Source organism: Manacus candei, unplaced genomic scaffold, assembly GCF_025592945.1.
Source record: "Manacus candei isolate 608988 ecotype Guabito, Panama unplaced genomic scaffold, ASM2559294v1 h1tg000023l, whole genome shotgun sequence".
NCBI classification, from domain to species: Eukaryota; Metazoa; Chordata; class Aves; order Passeriformes; family Pipridae; genus Manacus; species Manacus candei.
Genome location: NW_026138071.1, coordinates 11,805,857 through 11,828,254, shown reverse-complemented (window position 1 = coordinate 11,828,254; position 22,398 = coordinate 11,805,857). Strand labels below are relative to the sequence as shown.

The 22,398-nt window shown below is 36.2% G+C and overlaps 1 protein-coding gene across 9 annotated transcripts in view; it reads right to left on the bottom strand.

The window, feature by feature from the left end:
• The window catches only part of MYO3B (myosin IIIB), a 198,163-nt gene that overhangs the window by 148,461 nt on the left and 27,304 nt on the right, over positions 1 to 22,398 (bottom strand). For 6 of the 9 annotated variants that reach the window (XR_007904525.1, XR_007904526.1, XM_051787359.1 and 3 more), the window contains exons 6-11: positions 22,087 to 22,270; positions 20,516 to 20,650; positions 17,063 to 17,167; positions 16,700 to 16,799; positions 13,124 to 13,200; positions 3,646 to 3,791 (exon numbers count right to left, since the gene is read on the bottom strand). Coding sequence is in view for 6 of the 9 variants with exons in the window: in XM_051787359.1 (XP_051643319.1) it covers positions 3,646 to 3,791; positions 13,124 to 13,200; positions 16,700 to 16,799; positions 17,063 to 17,167; positions 20,516 to 20,650; positions 22,087 to 22,270 (747 nt within the window). In the remaining 3 variants the exon portion in view is untranslated. The other 3 variants (XR_007904527.1, XM_051787362.1, XM_051787363.1) reach the window with 3 other exon arrangements.

Genomic DNA, 22,398 nt, shown 5'->3' with positions numbered 1-22,398 from the left:
TCATTGAACTCAATGAATGAAAATCTGAATTTAAATGGGCATAAGAAGCCTCCTCTTCCCACAACATCATATAATCCATCTTGGTATCCTATGGTGTATCCCCAGATGTGCTCCTTTGCAGACCTCTGAGATATTCAGTCTGGAGCTTAGTCCATCCCTGCTCCAAGTTACATAACGCAGACATGAACCTATGTTAGCTGGAGGCAGTAAGTTTAACAGAAGTCCTTGACTTGAGTTCTACACAAGAAGATATCTCCAAAGATCCTGGGGGTATGTAACTGCTGTGACTGCAAGTATAAAATCATTCATCTAATGGTTGATTCAAATCCTATAAAGTCAAAGTGAAGACTCATTGATTTAAATCATACTCTTTTAAAGATGAAGGCCCAGCTCACTATGTTGACACTCAATGCCAAGGCTAACAGCACACTTACTGGCTGTGTCTAGAAAAAAAGCCAATGACTAAACTGATACAGAAACTTAACTACTTGAGAATGGAAGAAACCTAGAGAAACACAACATAGAGACTTCTGTAGCTAGTTTTGGCAATTTTACCATTACTTACACTTTTAAGTATTCATGAAAACAGATTATTAAACAAGTTCCAAGTGCTTGATAACAAAACTTGAAAACTATTGCAAAGTTTTCTGCTAATGTAAAAGAACCCAGTAGCACAGAAAACAGACCAGTCTAGTCCACAGAAGATAGTATAAATAGAAAGATAGTATAAATAGAAAGATATTGATCAAGTGGAGTCAAGAACATAAGGGAACAAGGAACTAATTCTTGATAACTGTCTGCCTGACTGATGTTCAAGTGTCATTTACTGTGAACAGCAATGTCACCTCTTCTTCTCCAAAGTCTCATCAGCCCCATCAATAAAAATTATCCTCGGAGAACATATACAGAAACCAGATACATAAACCAATGAATCAATATCCTTTTATTTTTATTGCTTGTTATTACCCATTACATTTATTGCTTGTTATTTGCAGAAGCTTTTTGCACTTCCAGATAAAACTGAGCTTGACTGTAGGGAACGAAAGTCACACCATAACTGTGCAAGGTGCATTGGTGTCACTTGGTATTTGTGCATTTAGTACATTTAACAATTGCTTGAAACTTAATTTGTCAGTTTTACATCAGACCATGTCAGAAACAGGAGCTATTATCAACAACCTAAATTCTATATGTCTTTGTCAGAAATTAAGAGTATGGGTACATACACAAGACTGGAATTATATAAGGTTATATTGCTTCCTGAGTCGGGTCTTACAATACCTCTGGAATCCTAGAATTAGCAGTACATACATTAGTATTTGGCTCCATTGTATACTCCAGTGGTTTGAACAGCAAATTACAGTTGTGAGATCATTTTGGAAACTGGTAATCTTCTGCTAGTGGCCATTTACCAGCTGAAAGCAAAATCTAGCTGAAGAAGCTCTGTATCAGTATATACCTCAGGAGCTGTAAGCTCCAGACTTCACTCGAGACCAGAGATGCAATAATGAAAAAGAAAACTAAAAAGAAAAAGGAAACAGAAAGGTTTCTCTTCTTTTGATTGGATCCTACAACGACACTGTCATGTACAGAGGGGAAATAGGGACTGACTGTACTTTTCCTCTTCTCATAGGTCAGCTAAGGGTTACTAAATAAAGCTAGCGAGTGGCACACGAGAGTTCTTCCAATAAAATATAGCTACCCTGTAGGCTTCTTTGCTACTAGATATTACAGTGGATAGGAATTTGTATTGGATAAATTCAGAGATGACAGTCAAGGATACTAACTACCTAAAAATCATCAAATAGCTTAATATTTGCATTTATAACTTCAGACACAGATACTATCACAAAAGCAGAAACCGTAAAGATGCCAAATCCCTAGGCTTAGAGGATTTTGGACTGAACAGTCTCAGAAGGTGAGCTGCAATGCTTCTATAGGTCACTGCTTGAGCACCCAACAGCCAGTGCTTGGAAGAGCCTCTTTCAACCTGAGAAGAGCCTCAATGCTAATGTTAAAAATGCTGTTAAAAATGTGTGCATTTCAGCACAGAGATCAGGAACTGCACTGAGATTAATTCTAAACTGTCAAACTACTCTAAGAGGGGAATGCACCTTTTTGTTATATATTTGCTATCCCTCTGAATTGACTTCAAACAAGTACTAGGAAAGAAGTTGTATCTCCTACACCCCAGGCCCTTATGCCATCCAGCAGTCATCATAGTCCATTTAATATGCACGCGCAGTTAGCAGCAGCAGGGTTATAGCTCATATAATGCACAGCAGAGGAAAATATCTCTTTAAAATTGCTACCATTCTATTTGGTAAATATACCCATTGTTTGATTAATCAGATCGATAATTTTCCCTTGTTTTGCTAAGTCATACAGAGATGGAACAACAAATAGAGAAAGTGGTAAACTATAGATAGAAATCAAAGACTCTATATGCCCTATTCTATGTATCTTCCTATTGCTTGCTGTTACCTTTGGTATGACTTATGTATGACTGCTTTGAGCATTGATAAAATTTATAGATATTGCTTTAGTAGTCTGAAGCCTCCCTTGCTGCCTTACCTGCCAGGACCTGTTTTATACTTGTGCAAGATGAACCACTGCTTCAGTATGAATAATTTTGGAAAGAGTGGTGGCAGTTCAGGTCTGAGCTGGGTAGAAGGAGATAACTATATGAGGCAGAACCCAGCACAACTGCATCTGCATATAAATAGACTTAATCAGAAATGCAAATTGCAATCAGAAGGAAATTTAGAAGTCTATGATAACCATGCAGATAACAAAAGGTCAAACACTTGTATTGCTGAAGGTTTTAAACTGTTATCAGTCAGTGATGACTCTCTCTTCATGAACCAAAATGGGGAAAAGACAAGTATATGCCAGTCTAATCAATGATGGACAAATTCTATGTTTCTTCTATTATTACAGCTCTTCTGTTTTCAAACTCTATTTTACACTGTCCATCTGAACTTGTTCAGGAAGAGTCAATGAAATGAAAACAGATGAAACCAAAAGTAAACAGCATGAAATAATACAGCTCATTCACATGACTACATATAGAGGGAATTTCTATTGCTTTTTCCTATCCAATACAATATCATTCATACTGGATTGCCCATATATGACAATCCAAATCTTCACATTTTAACATCCTTGGGTATCTGAAAAAATAAATTATGACCACAGCTTGCTGAAACTGTCAGACTGTTTCACAGCATTGTCAAAATTGTGTGTTTTTCTTTCATAGGAAAACAAGCCCAAGATTCTAGGGGAATAACATTTTAAAATTCCCCTAGTTATATCTGTTGGCTTCTACTTTTGAAATAACTGTTTTTATCCGTTGTATAGAAGAAAAGAAAACTACTTTTTAAGGGAGGTACCTGGATAAAATATGATTTTATATTCTAAGATAAGAATAAAATAAATATGTAAGTCTTTATCATTTCAAGGAATTTTAAATATGAATTATTGTAGAAATCAGGCTGAAAAAATAAAAATCTTTAACATTTAGATTTTTAACATCTTTTTGTAGGAGAGATTCTTGGGATTTGAAGCACATCTTTCAATATTTCTGCTTTCAATAGACTGCCTTTGAACAAACTAGTGAGTGAAGAGAGCCATCTAGTGCCATACCTTGGAATTTTAAAAAGGGTTTTCACCGGATGCATGTCAAATAAAGGAGGGTCTCCATCCCCCAGTTCAATAGCTGTTATTCCCAAGGACCATACGTCACATCGAGCATCATATGAGTAGTCATACTGTTGTTCACAAGCAATGACCTATCAGAGAAGAAGCAGAGAAAACAATGTTTTAACCTAATGTACAGTTCGTGCCTTCCTAGTGTGACATGAAAGTACTTTTTCTGAGTCATGTCTAAAACGCTATGTAGCTTTCAAATCCATATCTTTGCCCATATATCCCAGCTAGAAGAAACACCACAAAAAGGTAACTGTAAATTAGAGCAGGTTTGTTTTTTTTCAAACAATCTCCTTTTTTTTTTAATACATTAAGCTCCACGGGATGCTTCGAATATCTATACAAAGAACATCGCTACTAAATTCTGGTTTTGAAAGCGCTTCTTACAGAAACCTATTATAACAGCAGAGAACTCTATTGATGTTATTAACTTCTATGACTATTCATGAGGATAGACCAATTTGCACAGCTGTTTTTTAGATAAGAATGTTACATCAGTCATTTCTGCCTTTTTTTCTTTCTTAGTTTGTATTTACTAGATTTGAGTAGTTTACAAATCAGAATTAACATACCAAGTATCTTGTCTAAGAAAAACTGAAGTTAACAGGAATCTCTCCTTGGACATCAGAGCTGCTTTATTTCACAAACTTGATGCACACTTCCAGTCAACCCACTGATCACATTCTAATAAGCTAACTATTCATATAATGTGAAAACAATTCCACATCTAAATGTGAGATTCAAACTAAAGTTTTCATTTAGCCCTTATCCTTGTAAAGGGAGCAGAAAAAAATTGCAGCTTCACTGCTTTTTATTTTATCATGATTTGGCATTCTGTCTCAAGTTTGTCTTCCCAAATCTAAACAATTAGACCACCTGCTTCGAAAATTTGTCAGATCCTTGCATATTACCATTATCAGCTTCCATGATTTTCCTCATAGTTTTTAAAGTACCTTTAGTAATTTATACTTAAGATAAACAGCACATGTCCTAGGGTGGCTGTACCTATGTTCTAGAAGAGATTTGATTTTATTTTTTTTATAAATTCCGTATTACTTCTGAGTTCTTGTGTCAGGACTGCAATTTGGGACAATACTTTGCAGAGATGCCAACATGCAAGTCAGCACCCCAGAAAGCTGCTGGCAGAGAGCCACTCGCTGTAAAAAAACCTTTCCTGGAGAAGCTGCTGATTCCAGTTTAACCTCTTAGTTACTTTCTCCATAAACTGCACCTAACAGAGGCATTCCTCCCTCTGGTAGTGATTTTGTCCAACAGGCCCATAGGACTTGTCCATCTTTTACTTGGGACTCATGCACTGTGGTGCACTCATCATTTATTTTATCTGAAATCAGGGATGTTGAATACAGTTAAAATAATACTGAAATGTCTGGGGGGTTTTTTGCATTAAAGTTGCACATCAATTAATTCCTTTTTTTTTTGTCCTAGAGTAAATCAGTCCAGAAAAATTAAGACCTTTCACAAACTTTCTAGCAATGTTTCGACAACTGTTTCGATCTCTCTTTCTCCTCAATTTTTCCAGTTAGTATGCCAAAAAATGAGGAATAATTGAAGTAAGCACTGTAAAAGAGGATTCAGGGGATTTTTTTCTTCAACTTGAAAAGACAGAGTTTTGTTAACTAATGCAGTGCTTTTCAAATATCATTTTCCCATCTCCCTTAACAGAATGTTTTAAGTGAAAGCTCTGGAATACTTTTTAGTTTTTCAAAATGTTCATTATAGCCTTGATCTCATCCCAGAGATCGCTCTAACTCTTGAAAAAGATGAGTTTTACTGTGCAGTAGACAGATTTTACACAACTCAAGCAGAGTGCTTTAAACCACCACCCCTGTTTCAGAGGCCTTTTTGATAATTTTATTTTCATGCCTGAGAGAGAATAAATCAAATGCAAAAATTTGTAAAGAAAGTCAACGTGGAGATCCATCAGAGATACTTAAATAATATATTCTAAATGGGTCATCACTGAAATTTTGCTCACAGGTTGAAGAGGAAGCCTGTGTTTCTTGATTATTTTTGTTTCTTTATACAGTTCCAAAAATCATCTGCATATTCAATGACACTTCCTCAAAAAAACAAAAGAAAAGAAATCATCCAAGTCGCTTCCAAGGCCATAACTTGGAAGCTTATCCATATGTGGTTAATTAAATGCACTGTGTTATCCCTCCTTTCCTAACACATGAAAAATATTTATCTGCTTACTTAAAAAGCTGTGAGAGCCCATCTCCTGGAAGTAAATACCTCAGAAGTTGCCTGGTTGTCATCAGTGTGCTGAGTCCTTTGTAAATACTTGTCTGTTTGTTCTCAGACTTTATGATGCAGAGGAATATATTTTCAAGAGAAGGAGAAGGACCTGCTCAAGGTCACACTGGACTTTGTCAGCAGTGCCACACACATAGCTGGTCTCCCACATTCAAAGACACCATGATTTTTTCCCTATAAGCACATCACAATTGCTTCTAACTACAGGATGATAACAAAATTTGCTGTGTATCTCAGTCTCTGAAGGATTAACAAGGTACACTAAAATAATCAAAGTCAGAATGTTTGTAATGTTCTGACATTCACTGCATTCATAATGGATGGGGAAAAGAAAGTATGCTGCAGCTGTTGTTTTAAAAAAGAGAAAAAATTCTTAAATCTTTTCTCAGCTTCACAATATATTACCTACCAAACAAAGAGAAAGGAACGCATAAAGTATCTTTGTGCTACACCTCCAGGAAACATGGTACCTGGCAGTAAAATGACACTATGGCAAAACACTGGCATTCTAACCAAGGGGAATTAAACACTATCACATTCTCCCCCATTCTATTACCAGAAGCTACAGTCACTATTTTAGAAAAATATTTCCTTTAATACGCATTCTTTTGTTTAAAAAATTCAGCCTGTGGACCATGTAAACCACTATGTTTTAGACCACTGGTTTGACTATAGTGAGATCAGCCTCACAGTAAAGATACAAAATGAACTGCTCTTCACCAAGTACCCAGTGTGTACATGAAGTTAACAATCACGCTGGTTTGAAACAAGCTTTCCATTTCTGTTGAATTCATTACTAGAATCTTACAAACTTATGCACCCCTTAGAGAAACACAGATGCCATTAATTTTTAAAGTAAGAATCAAATTTTACAGTTTTTTCCCTTATGAAAGGTGCACACCAGCAGTTTGCTTTCTGTGTTGGCTAGCAGAGAACATTCTACTTTGCAATGTGAAGAAAGTGTTTTCTAAGTCATAGTTTACCAGCCAGCCAACTCCTTGGGAATGCTTCAGTCCTGGTTTTCATTGAAAACTATTGTTACTCCCTGCAGAGCAAAAAAATCTCAAAAAGCAAAATATAAAAAGTGAATATACTATTGACTTATCTTTTATTATGTTCCTGTGTCTATCAGGAACTCAGATACTTTTTTTTTTTGAAACATCTTTTTGTTGGAGGTCTGGAGCTGAGAGCACCACTCAGCACTGCTGATGCCTGCTCTGGCCAGTGGGGTATGAAGACAGAGAGCCCAAAAGAAATGATCCGAAACTGAAGAACATGCTACTCCCTTTCTCTTCCTTGTGCAAAAACATCACACTTGTACCAATTTTGTATCCAGCAAAATCCTCCCCTGCTTGCACAAATAAAACAGAAGAGGTAGTTTGGTTTGCTGCAAACATTATGTTCATGCCAAAGCTTCAGGGAGTGATGTAGTTTATCTTGAGATTTGCTAGTAAACACCATGGTAATAAGCACCAAGTCTTTCACTTCAGCATGGGTTGCTTACATGCACACAGTGGCTTGGCTTGCTAAGGAGACAAGCTGTCACCTTTTGTTTCAGTTGTAATTTCACCATGGTTTCATACCCAGCTACACTGCTGTTGGGTTGAAAAGCACCTAAACACCACACAGAGAAACAGACAGTGTTATGATAGTTGTCAACACTAATTGTGCTGAGGGTCACATTGGTACAGAATGAAGCGAAGGGGAATTCACAGGTCTGGAAAAAACAATACATAAACAAATTGGTCACAGGAACTCAGGGAGATTAAGAGGAATCAGTGCCTAGGCATTCTGTGTGATTTATAATTTGTTCAGAAACAAAAAATTCACAGAGACACAGAAGATGATTCACACCCTGACAAGAAAACATTATATTCGAGGATATAATTCTGCCTGTTCCGAAATCAATACAAATATTTCTTTGAACTTCATCAAGCACATAAGTAGATCAAAGGTGGATTTAAAAGAAGGTAAACAAGTAATATGGAGAACTACCTGTTATTTGTGCAGCAGTCATACTGACTCGTGCACAGGGAGGAAGCTAAAGGTATGTTTAGCTGAAGTAAAATACATCAAACCCTTTCAAGTTTACCCAGAATTATTATAAGTGAACTTACTTTCACTTTGCCTCAGTATATACAGTGCACGTACAAAAGCAGAGCTGCCAGCATACACAATACTAACAACAGCAGCACAGATGTGCTCTCTGGAGACAACTGCTACACACTGAGTGCTAGGGACCCACCCACAGAAGGAGTCAGAAAGGCTGACGCTCCTGAAGAGAGGCGGTGTGTGCTCCGCTGACGTAGCCAACTAAGCAGCTTATGTGGTGTGTGAGCACAGTGCTGAAAAGCACTGCGTATGTCAAACAAACGTGGCACAAAAATGCTACCCTTGCTGCAAGGAGAACAAAAGCGCTAGCTATGCCAGTCAGTGAAAAACACAACTCAGTTTCTGGGCTCCACCTGGCACTATGCAACCCAACTTCATTTATTTACATTGGAAATATAATATTAAATACTCTTCCAATTCCTACACACCGAAACCAAAAATGTCTTTCATGACAGCATTTAGCAGCACTGAGGATACCGAATTAGGCAGAACAAAGTGATATCTATCTACCTCTACCTCTCCCTCACTTCCTCTTTCCCTCCCTCCCTCCCCTCAAGCACATTCATGTAATTAAGAAAAAGCAAATTTATGATTCAAATTTGTTTCATATTCTTGCATTTTCTTCTCTGGATTTCAGTTCTTTACTTAGTATCATCACAGAAATTTTTCCATGGTGTTTCAGAAAACGGTTACATTGTTAGAAATGTTACCAAAATAAGTAGTACTTATTTTACTACCAAAGTAGTAGTTAGTATTTTAAATAAGTCTTATAAGTAATTATCACAATTAACGTTGTAAATTAATAACACGTCAAGTAGTCAAATTTTAACAACTGTGAGTAATCAATTTTTATTTTTAACTCATCAAAGTGAACTATTCCTGAGACCACAAGACTGCTCTAGCAGCAGGTTAGATTTGTAGGGAAGCGTAATACCTTTTATTAGACCAAATGATACAGTGAGGAAAAACACATAAGCTTTCAAGCACACAAATCTTGTTTTTATACCACAAGACCATCACAGACTTAACACTACTCATATTAATAGACACATTTTGCTTCTGATCCAGAGATTTACTTCTGAGATGTAAGTGTATACACTGTACACCTCATACAGATTTATAAATGGTCTTTCACAAAGACCGCAAAAACTAAGAGGCAACTCCAGCCTCATAAGTAAACATATTTCATGTAGGGATCTCAGTGCAGAGCAGTGTGATATTGAAATGTTTTTCTCTGCTGTTTTGCGCTTGTTGTTTTGATTTGTCTTTTAAATCTTTAAACACTCAACATGAAAGCTTTACAATCCCTCCATAGCTGTTAGAACAAAACAGAAGCATCTGCAACTCCTCCACATCCCTTCACAAGACTATGGATACGTTATCAAGGTTACTGGCAACATTCCCTGAGGTTCCCTCCAGCAGCCATGTACTTTTCAACCCCATCCTGCCATGCTAGCCCATGTGCAGCTCTCCTGGAGGCAAAGGAGGAGGTAACGCATTCTGCCAGACCTAGCTCTTCGGGGAGAGCTCGCTGGCACTGTCCTGCTGCTCAGGGATGACCTCTCACTCTCTACAACTGCCTGGAAGGAGGTTGTAGCCAGGTGGATGTTGGCCTCTTCTCCCAGGCAACTAGTGACAGGATGAGAGGAGGTTTAGGTTGGACATTAGGAAGAATTTCAGAGAATATGATTAGACATTGGAATGGGCTGCCAGGAAGGTGGTGGAGTCACCGTCCCTGAAGGTGTTTAAGGAAAGACTGGAAGTGGCATTTAGTGCCATGGTCTGGTTGACATGGTGGTGTTCAGTCATAGGTTGGACTTGATCTTGAGGTCTTTTCCAGTCTAATTGATCCTGTGATTCTGTTATTCTGTGATATCCTAACTGCTTGTTTCAAGAGTTAAGTTTCCAGCTAGATAACGATAACCTAATTGTATTTGTGGAAAAAGAAAACTGCAATTCTATTCGAACTAGATTTTCTTCAAACGTTAGTTATGCTCTGGAGGCAGAAAACAAGACACGTTAATGTTTAGGACTACAGATGTAAAGTAGTTCAAAATGTACAGATGTAATGAAGTTCAAAAGCTCCAAATCTGATTCAACCTGCTAGCATACAACACAATTTATTTCTGCATATTAGAAGAAGATTTTAGGTAGCTTCAGTGTTTGGCAATAGGCAGTTTTAAACATATTAACACTATCCTGACCTATTTATCTTTTCTTAGTATACCGGTATCCAGTGTTTCAGTTTCTGCAAGTCTCTGTTTGTAAGTGTGAGACAACAGTAATTAGGTTAAGCAGCAGTTATTGATTTTCACTGAGTCTACTTTAAAGCTGCTCTCAAACTGACTTATCCTTGTCAGGTTCCTGTTGCTTCCTCAAAGTCCAGTTTTTACCTGTATTTTCATTTTTCAGAAAAATTTTTGTTAATTACAAGCTCTGCTCAAAACAAATGCTGAAGGACAGATCTTTTGTATTTGTCCTGATACTGCTAAACAAGCCTCACAGTCATGAGGAAAAAGGAGCCAAGATGTTTGAGTCACTCAAAAATGTTAAGCTGCTTTGAGTGCTGCCAGGAAGAACAGTGAGCTGAACACATTCCTTATGCCACCCTCAGTCACTGCTATTTTTCCTATGAGCTCTTGGTATTGCAACTACCATGCCATACAATCCTTTTGATATGTTGTGCAAACTTAATCTTAAAATATGATGGTTTTCTTGATTTTACAGACTATTCCTAACCCAGGCTGATCTAGTGATTCCAGTTTCCAGCATATTTGTCTCCTGATTACATCCAATTATTCCTGTCATATTGAATAATTCTGCATCATTCTTCTTCAGGTTTTATTTTCCTGGGGTTTACATTTGAAAATATGCCCTGTCAGGTTCATTTCACTCTGAAATACTCCTGCAGTCTCTTCCTCCAAAGCAAGCTTTCTCATCTCCCCTCTTCTCTCACCCTGAGATGAGATACCGTAATTACCTTACACATTGACTGAGGTCCCTATGTTTCACACACAGATAGTAAAAGTCTAATTTAAAAAAAAAAAGTCTTCATGCCTTCTATTTCCCTGATTAGTAACATTTCAGTCCTGTCCAGTTATTTTATGGTATTTTGGGTTTTGACATAAATTCTACCCTATGTCAAAAACCTTTAGGCAGCAAGTTTTTTGCAGCTGAGTGCAGAACACTGAGTTAAGTGCCTTTCTAGTGTTTCCTGACCTCACCACAGTCTAATCTAGAAAACACTGTTCCTAATAAGCTGTTACCCAAGCAGAGCTTTTCAGCTTATTGCAGTCCTAATCTTTCACATAAAAATCAGGCTGCACATTTTAAAAATACCAGAGAGATCTCCCCAGAAATAAATTGCACTTCACACCTCACTTGAGATCTGTCATTTATATGAACACAAAGAGAGCAACTGTAGTGACCTGAGCACATGTGTTATGCAACATTTAAAAGCCATTTCAACCACAGTATAATGGATATCTGAGCACCTTACAGCTGTTTTGTTACATCTATGGAGCCTGATCTGCAGGTCATACACAGGCCTGCAAATGTGATATGGGTTACTATGTTTATGGTACTGGATTGGTTGTTTCAACAAATCTTTTCAAAACAGGAAGCATTCAGAGCTACTCCTGTTCCTGTTTGATGTGCTGTGCACACAACATACCTTGGTTACATGTGTGTTGTATTTTCAGGTCAAAATTTTTCAGCTCAAAATATCTTCTTATCTCTTTGGCTTTTTAACACAAGAATTAATATTTTCAAGAGAGAAGGGAAAATAAATTTGATATGATTACTACCTTTGATGGCCATTATTCAAGCAAAACAATACTATAAAAATAACCTATATTAATCCGAGTTCCATAAAATATTTCATAATATGTCCATTATTATCTAGAGAAGTATTTTATAAAGGTCTCATTTTAGAAATGTGATTTCTAAACTGAGGTGATTCCATAAATAATGCTTGCACAGTGGTTTCTAAGGTATCTTGTGTCTCCTTTGTGACGTAAACTGGTTGTTATGGAGATGGTAAAATATCAACTATTCTTTGTGAGACTGTGTGAGATCAATTTTGGACCCGCTGCAGCATCTTTTCTCTGCTCAGCTATAATCAGGCTTCCTTAGCAACAAAAATAAATGTATAAAAAGTATAAAATGCTTTAAAACAAATGTTTGCAAGAATACTTTTAACCCTTTGACATACAGAAATAGACCTGTGTGTATTTGTAACACATGCAATTTCCATCCCAATTGCCCCCAAATTTGTATGGCTTTAACAGAAAAGACTTTTACTGTTACAAAGGCTGAACAACTTAAAAATAAAAAGACTACTCTTTTTTCAATCTTTGTTTTTAAATTTTATAATCTATACATTTCATAAGTATTTTTTGTTCCTTAATGCAGGGAGGGCAAAGATTGACATCTTTCACCTCAAAGTCTGGAGTTTGGGAAAGTATGCACAGGACTTTTGTTCAACAGTGCATTAAATGAAATAGAAGGAAAAGGGTTATGTCTGGGAAGTAATAGGTAAAAATATGGTCTAAGATACTTGGCTAAGCCACCTGCATATTATTTTTCTCCATTTTTAACCTATGCTAGTCCACGTGTTTAGGTGTGTAGGTCCCCAGTCAATGATTAAAGAATACATAGCTGAGTCAGGGTTTTGCAGAGTCTTATAGCAAGACTGGAAAAAAGGAATTCCTCCTTCTCCTCCCAGTCTGTATTTTCAATACATACAATATTTGTCTGGAAAGTCGTAACATTTTCAAGGACCTTCAGTTATCTGTAGATTGCTGTACTTTTACAGAAACACTAAACAGAATAAAATAATAAAGTTTATTAGAAATCCATTTTGTATACTCTAATAGTATATTATTTTTTCTGAACAGAGGCCCAGATGTAAGGCAGAAACAAAGCCTTACGAAGAAAAGATACTCTTTTTTCCTACTATGTGAAAGTGGCAGCAAAGTGTGCATTGCAAAGAATGGAGACAACTCAGACAGGCACATTTGCCTACCTCAGGTGCCATCCAAAAGGGTGTCCCCACTGAGGTGTTTCTGCGTAGCCGTGTGCTGGTGAGCTGGGCTGAAACACCTGCAGTAAAACAGATCAAAGAAACTTGACATTAAATTCATTGTCATTTCAGCCAGTTTACTTCAAGTATCTAGAAAACAAACCCCAAGCCTGGGAGCACAGCTGCAGAATGCCTGGCCAAAGGATGTGCAGCATTTGCACTGAATTATTTGTTTAATATCAGATTGCTGTTTTCATTCAGAATCGCTGAGAGATTTTTGGTGAATGGTTCGCAGTTTGAAGCACTTTCATTCAAACTAAAAAATTCAATTGGCACCCAAATATCACAACTCAACTTTAAAACTTCCTTTTCAGAAATTGACTCCCTGATCATCATTGGCAGGAAACTGGTTCACTAGCGTATTTGCAGAAGCTCCTGTTCAACAAAACACTTATGCACTTGCTTAAATCTTTCCCTACTGAGAAAAGCTCAGAAGCCCAAGCTTACACTGCAGCTTGTACTTAAGGAACTAAGCCCATACTTAAAACAAAACTTTTGGATCAGAGCTTTGCTGACTGGAGCTGGACTACTGATGAACAACTGCAAAAAACGCAAAAGAATGAATTAGAGTGCAATCAAACAATGTTAACAAATCAGAATGAACTTTCACAGCAAATCTTCTGTGCTCTAGTCAACATATAATTGATGGAGTTCAGTCCAGCAGCATTCCAATGAGTTGACACAAACCCAACATTGACTTAAAAATATATTTTTGCTTTAACATTTTTTAAAAACAAAAACCACAGTGGTTTGCCTCTATGGCATTACCCAGAGACAAAAATGGGCAGAAACACATATATACACACTGACTGATGCCAATAAATAAAAAATTGGGATTCATAAGTTAAATTATTTGATTGCTGGCTTCAACATTCAATTCTGTGTTAGTTTTTCCATTTTGTGACTTTCTGAGTACTGCTGTGAAACAGTTAATGGCTGGGACATAAAACAAGCCTCTGTGCATTTCACTGTGATCTCTCTTCAGCTAGCTTAATTCCTAGCTGCTATCTAGGGATATTCCAAAACAGTGCAAAATACCAAAGAGCTGAGAGAGAGAGAGAGCATGAGAATAAATGAATGATAGTTGCAGACATTTTAGGTCGACTTATATTGTGACCATCATTTATTCAAATATATTAGGCTGTTGAGAGCAATTGAGGGAAGAAATGTGTGTTACATTGAAAAAACAAGCTGTAAAGTCACCAATAAAGGAAAGAAAAGTCTCAATTAAAGATATCTGTGTAACCCTCTCTGTGACCTAATATCTGTACGTACAGACTTGAATATGAAGGAACTTTTTAAATCAAGATTGTGTCTCTTTCTGTGGACAGAATGGATAGAATTCACTGAATAGGTCATAATTTAATTTTTTAAACCCCACTGATTTGAATTCTCATTAATATATTCAATCCTATACTAAATTTAAAATTACTATTTTATTTTATTTTGACATGTTTCCTTCCCCACTCACCAAACAATAAATCTGCTTAACATTCCCACAAACTGGCAGAGGATTATTAGTTCCAGGGATTAACCTAAAAATATCCAAAGCATCCACTGTGTTTGGGTACTTAATCTGAGATCTTTCAGTTTTCAGGCACTCCACATGCCTCAAGTAGAGCTGCAACAGATCTCAGCTGCAGTTCAAGAACACATAGTTCTTCTGCAAAGGGGGACAAGATGTTTCAAACTGGCTATTGGGAAACGAGGAACAGAGTTTGATGTGACCCTCCAACGTCACAGAGAAACACTGGCGGAAGCAAGAATAGTCTCCAATTTGATGCCATTTAACTTTCTGAATTGCAAGTCCCTTCTCTTCCTGAATACCTTGCAATTGCACTATGTGTCTTTCACTTTCTGCAACAAATGAGACAAAACAGTTCTACAAACAATATCACCTGTGACTCAGTCCTAAATCATTTCCAGAATCTCTTCTCTGTGATTACAGTTGTGGACTAGACGGGGAAAAACAGCAACTTAATAAAAGCTTGGCACATGATGCTTCTTTAGTCAGAAAGCCCATAGTTATGTGGGCATTTCTTGGCATTTCCTAAACCATAAAGCATTAGGGAACACTTGAGATTTAACTCACATTTTTTTCTGATCCTGTCATGTTTGTTTTAATGTTCTAGTACTACTGTTGTAATTTAAAAAGTAGGAAAAAAACCTTGAAACATAAATGTGGAATCAAAGAGACCCATGGGACACAAGAAAGATTGGGATTCTGTTTCCTTGAATGTGCCACTTGGAATTGTGCCTTTGGAAGCTTAGCTTCTGCTGCAGCTAAGGCATTTAATACATCTGATAAAAACATTTTGCTTTGGGGAGAAAAGCCAACTTTTCCCATAATGGAATACAAACAAAGATTACTCTGCCAAAATTACCCCAAATGAGAAGGGATCTTCCTCCGTTGTAGTCGTTCAGAGACTCACTCCAAGTTTTGCTTTAGGCCATATGTTTCTCCCTACACTATTTTAATTGCTGCCTTCACCATTCAAAATAATGACTTTCTGTCCCTAAAAGACACTAAGGAGTCTCTTATTTCCCAACTTACTTTAGCATCTTCAAAAGATTTTTATATTAAATTTATAATACCATGACATCATCGATATTAAATTTTCTTTCCACTACATAAATATTTTAGGATTTAAAAAATAAAAAGTATTTGCAGATTTTTTTTGGCACACCATTTTATCCCCACTCTTTTGTGAACATTTTTCTTTACCTTCATGCACTGCTAAACAAACATCTGTTATTCACACACTACTATTCTCAATGACAATTACTTTATGTATTATAGGGTTTCATTAATAAATCATATAACAAATAATCTGCATCTGTTACCTTTAATAAAATTGCCATTCCCCTGCACATATATCTGAGGGATTAAAGCATTTCTTTATTTTTCTAAGTGTGTGTTTCAAGTGGGAAAAAAAAAGCTGAAATGACTTAAATTCTATTGCCAATTGGTTTCTATTTCCCTCCTTCCCTTCCTTCCTCCCTCCCTCCTGTTTCTTATGATGCTTCCAGACTGGCAGTGCTCAAATCTAACAGCAATAATCACAAATTAAATGGATGTTGGGTTTTGGACCCAAGGGACTATTTTACCTTCTGCTCAGAGGGAAAAAATATGCTTAAGGCTAGCAAAACCATTTCAGAAAGTATGTTTCCTTTTCATATGCAAAAGACAGAATATCTAAATTTAAATTAGGAGGACAACTGCCCTGAAACTGATCTTCCTGGTGAAATGCAAAAGAGCTTTGTAAATAAAATGGTACCTCAGAACTTTTAAAATTATTAAATTAAGTTTGAGCTTTTAAAAGTCTCTTACTGATTTTTAGTTAGAATTTTTATTCTTGCTGTAATCAGCTCCCTTCAGCATTTTTCCTTCTCAAAATAATTTTGAGTATCCTTCTGAAAAAGTCTCTTACTGTGGCATTCTGCCTTCTCAGGGGAAAGTAAACAAATGCCTTTGGCTGAACTGCAGTATCAGAAAAACAAAGGGGAAGTGGTCATTACCAAAGTCAACGAGCTTGACTCCACCTTCTGTTGTCAGGAGAATGTTGTTCCCTTTCACATCACGATGAATGATCCGATTATTGTGTAAATGCTGGAGGCCCTGTATACCGGCAGTAACAAAAATAAGTTTACTCCCTTATTTAAAAACAATTACCCTACTATTAGTGAATGTAATGAAGACAATCTGCACATACTCTATAGGAGCATCTGTGCACCGCATTACACGCCTTGACACAACCCCTGCTGCTATAATAGCCCACATAATATTGTCAGCATTACCATACTCTATAAATGGAAAATGTATGTAGGAGATGAGTAAATTGCACCCTCTGCTGTCATTACAAACCCAACAAACATCCTTACCAAGAGAGCACCATACAAGATGTATGAGATTATAGCTTCATCCAACCTTCGGCCACACTTCAGCAGGCCTTTGACAAGCTCTGTGACAGAACCTCCATTGCACAGCTGTGAAGGGGGAGGAGTTGTAAGGACAGAAAAAAACCAAGTTCTCAGTTACTCAATACTATACATCAATAGGCTATAAGCACTTACTGTGCAAAACTGCCCTGGACAACAAGTCTGGAGACAACTAGATTTTCCCCTTGCAATTATTTATGTTGTTACTCCAACTTAGAACACATTTTATTAGCAATGTTATTAATAAATCACAGCAGCCTGGGTGGGGGAAGTGAAAACTGAAGATTATAAACTGTAGTTTATAAAACCACTAAAAATGAAAATATTATGAACAGGACTGTAATTTGATGTTAAAAGAGGATTTATAAATCCAATTTACATTATTTGATTGTTTCCCAACAATATGTGCATTGCCTTTTCAAAAAAATCCTTCTGTGCAAAGAAAAGGACAGACAGAAAAGACTGATGTTCTTGACAACTGGGAGGCAACAAATTCCAGTCATTTTACACTTTCACTTCATCAATGCTCCTGATGGCAGGCACTATAAAGTAGACAGAAGCCATATCTCTATACTCAGATTTAATGCCACGCGTTATCAACAAAAGAGAAACATTCTAATCCAGAAAAGCAGGTTCTTGCAAGCATTTCCTACCAATGGGCTGCCATATAACAAAAGAGGAGGAGAAAAAGCAAAATTAGAATCTTTGTAAGTATGTTCTCACCCCCACTATAATTTACTGTCCATGCTGTTCTAAGCAGGTATTTGTCTCTATCCTTTCTCCTCTTTCTATGTCCTTTTATTACCTTAATATTCACAATTGTTTGACAAAAAAAAAAAAAAAAAAAAGATGGGAAAAATGACTGCCTTTCTCTCACTGAATTTTCTCTTCTATACCTGTTTTTGTAGCCACCACCCTTACCAACGTTTCTGCCATACAGAATCACATGAATTTCAACATAAGTTCATTTTACATTATCAGTTAAAATACTACAGCGCAAATCAGGAGAATGGTATGAAAACACAAACTCTCAAGTTTTGCATATTTCAAATAGCTTTTATAAATTGTGTATCAATTCAATCACAAATTTCTGTGATATGTTAATATTTTCCTTAATTTATTACTAACTTCTGCTTGTATCCAAAAAATTTCACTAGACTGAAAGTTTTAGTTCATGGAAAGGACTGCATCACAGGATAAATAAGACATCCTTTATGTAAATAAGTTCTTGAAGCAAAATTTCCTCACTGAAAACACTGGTAAGTTCTGTAGAAACTGACTTTACTTTTTAATTCATTAGTAGAATTCATTAGCGAATTTATTTTTTTATTTTAATAAATTAGGTGGGAGCATTCAGCTCAGTATCAATCATCATATGTATTTACATGAAAGTGCATGTTTTTCTTTCCATGCTTAAACACTTGTTGACAAGCCATTATGTCAAAGATTTTTATTTATTGCTTTAATTGCGCTAACTATTCTGTTGAGATGGGCTGTATGAAGCTTATCTCTAGCCTGAAAGTAAAATATATAAAAGTACTTCAAAAAAACCCCAAGCTGGTTCTGACTGAAAAGTAATACAGACTGACAGCTGTTTGGTACCATATGTTAAATGAATGACTGACTCTGAAAATAAATATATCCTACAAACACTCCTGCAGCTGTCAGTGACACTATTCTTGACAGCAAAAATCTTGGACAAAATTAATTTGAAAACTTCATTATCACTTCATACTTAATGGTAATACTTTAAAAGGTGGAGTGATGCACATTTAAATGGAAAAGTAGGGAAGTTTGCTTAGTGAGTTGTCCAAGACTTGCATCATCATAAAAATACTTACGGTGTCCATTTTTGCTACCCTTCCTCATCATAGGCATTTATCAAAGTAAGGTCCTGCTTGTAGTGAGTAAACATGGCAAAACTGTGCCTAAAGGAAAAAAAATCTACCTTTTTATTACAAATTTTGGAAGTCACATATCAAATGAATGTATTTCATCAAAGACTCGGGGATCAAAGTCTGAATACTTTGTATATTCCCTTTTACTGAAAATGTGTCATTAATTTATAATATAACAAGTAACTGCTATGCATACATAAATTTGCATGTAAATTCCAAGGCAAAAAGTAGTTTGCCTTGTCTGGTAAATTTGTCCATATAAGGAAAACACATTTAGTGTTTGACACATATAGTGTCAGATTTCTTCAAAACTTTGGATAATATGTGCCAAGAACCACCTGAAATGTACCTACTTAATTCATAGAGTCTATACAAACGTACTGACCTGCTCACATTCTACAGTCAATTTTGTTACATAGAGTATGTCTAGATTTTGTTTTACAAAATTTTGTTATATGGCACTTGATGGATCTTTTAGAAACAATACACTTGTACTTAGAGAGAAAACACACCGAAAACCAAGCCCAAATTCAACATGATGCCAGCATGCATACAATGAAAAACAACACCAAAACAAACCCACTAACATTCTTTTTTAATAGTTACTGAAACTTAAGATGAAACAATCTAAAATTTTTCATTCAAGCTACATGCTTCTCCAGTACACAGAAGTTAGATGTATTGTTGGGATTAACTTAAAATGGAAATAAAGATTCCCTATTCTGATTCTGGTCATCATTCAAGAACAGGGAGTGGCATTTCTAAAACAATCAATACTTAAAAAGTGAATCCTAACTTTTACCAGTCTGGTTATGACAGAGAGAAAGGTCTGAATGGTCCGTTACTGCCCATGAGAGCAGTAACTGTCTGTGCAGAGTTCTGTATCAATTAAGCCTAGAAAGCATACAGAAGAAATCCTCATCTGGTAACAACCTCTGGCAGTCACTTAACTGGAAACAAGACCACCAAAGTACATTTGACATTGTAAGAATACTGATTGCTGCTGAACAAGAAGAGTTAATAGAAGGCATTTCTGTAGCTATGTTTTCAACAACAACCAGCCTCTAGTTTAAATTACCATAAAACAGACTTTCCCACTACACTTTCACTGTTCACTTCTTCAGTAGGCAGCTTATTTGTTAACTGCCCTTCACGTTACTACTTCATCATCTTTTGCATTCCTCTCTAGTGCTTGAGCTTTCCAAAAGTTGAGAGAAATGTCTTATCTAATGTTTCCTCCAACAAGAAAAAAAAGGAGCTGCTTGTTTTGGAGGCAGAATGTAGCAACTTGAACAGAAATTAAATGTCAGGACATTCCCTACTGAATAAACTTCTAAATGGATGTGATTTTCAGCAGTAGGCTACCACACATCATCTATCAACAGTCCTTATAGGCCCCAAACTGAGAATCATGAAAGCCTGTGACTCTTTAGCAACAACAAACAGAAACCCAACCACATTTTCTAGGTAAGATGTAATATAATCAAAATGTTTTTACCTCAAGTACTAGCCAGAGCTGTCCTCCCACATATTGATCTGCTTTGTAAAACATCCCATAAAATCTAACAACATTAGGATGATTGGGAAGAAACTGCAAAATATTATATTCAGCTTCAATTTCTTCATCTACATCCTACATAAAAACAAACACATAGAACATATAAAGACAGTTACTCTCAACAAAACAAGAATAAACTCTCATGTATAAAAAGAACCATTTATTAATTATTTTGTACTTTTAAATGGTTTTACTTTAATGCAGTTGAAATTACACTAAACTGTAAATTTAATGCACACCAAATCATGCCATTTTTGCTCTTTTTACATACAGAAAAGTGAAGCCTGTGTAAAGCAAGCAGTTGTTCTTCAAGAATTTTTCAGTGCATAATATACTTAAACAAGAAAATTAAAAATCATACTTAACTTTGCTCAGTTATCTAAATAAGAAATTTACACATGTATGATTTTTAACCTGGTTTTAATCATGCATACTTTTAACATGTGAGTTAAATGGAAATATATGATCTTTGATTTATTCTTTTTTCTATGGTCATCAGATGGGACTAAACAGAGAACAATTTCACTAAACCTCGAAGGGGACATTGGTAAAACCAAATACATTCTTATGAGGAAAGACATACATCAGAAACAATGAAAGAGAGACAAAACAACCACCCATGAAATAAGAGAAGGTTACTAACTATTTATTAATGGAAGAATTCTGTGACAACTACAAGATCCTGTTTAATAGCAGCACACAGGTCACAATTCAGAACAACGCTCAAGCAATGGAACTTTTCCCTGTTTCTGCACAGACTGTGACTATTAAAAAATTTAAGCTTGTGCCTTCTTCAGATTTATACAAGAGAAAACCACAATGAATTTCAGGAGTGATTGATGACAGAAGTATAACGTTTTTTAGTAAATATCTTAGCACAACTGCTGTGATCGAACTCCAGCTTGATCCACTCTGAAGAGCTGCCAGGTAAATCTTCTATTGAAAACTAGGGCCTTGGTTCTCAAGGGAAGATAGGTATTTAATACCCACTAAAACCAAAGCTGGCACAGACCTCTGAGGATCTGAGATGTGCTCTTCGCTTTTTATCTTAACTATTGCCTCACACTATTATCTACTTATAAAAGGTAACTCTAAAATACCCTAAAGTTCACAGTGCTTCTGTTATGGGAAAAGTAATTCTTCCAGAGAGTACACAGAATAAAACAAGAACATTACCAGCATCTTTTATTTTCCCTGCTATAGCAGGCCCTATGAGAAATTCTCTGTGCCTTCTCTTCACTTGCATGCTCCAAGCACAGATAACTAAATTTATACCAAAAGAATTACACAGACCTAAAATAGAAACCAGGCAAATTATGTACTCAAGTAAGATGATGAAATTGTAAGCTCATCTTTCAGTTTCTGGTACTACACTCCTTCTGTCCATGCATTCTGCAAAATTGTTCCCTTCTGGATGTTTCAAAATCTTACACATTTGATTTACATTTCAACTCTGGTTTACAATTCTTTTCAATTAACACTGAAGTTACAGTTTAATATTTTTTACTTACACTGACAGGATCCAGAATCTTTACTGCTGCCAGGCTCCCGTCTTTCTTATTGGCAACCTTATAGACTTTACCATAAGTGCCTTTCCCAATGGTCTCTATGATTTCCCAGGTATCTGAGGGATCGGCTAACGATTCTAGTCCAATCATACTGGAATTATATTGAAATAATCCATACAATGGCTTCCTGGAAAACAAAGCAGACATACATAGATTGGGAAGCCCTAAGTAACTGTGTACTAAAGACGGCATCTTATGATAAAGAAATCAGATGTTGTTTGAGAAGAAATGCAGATAGAATCATAAATGAAAACC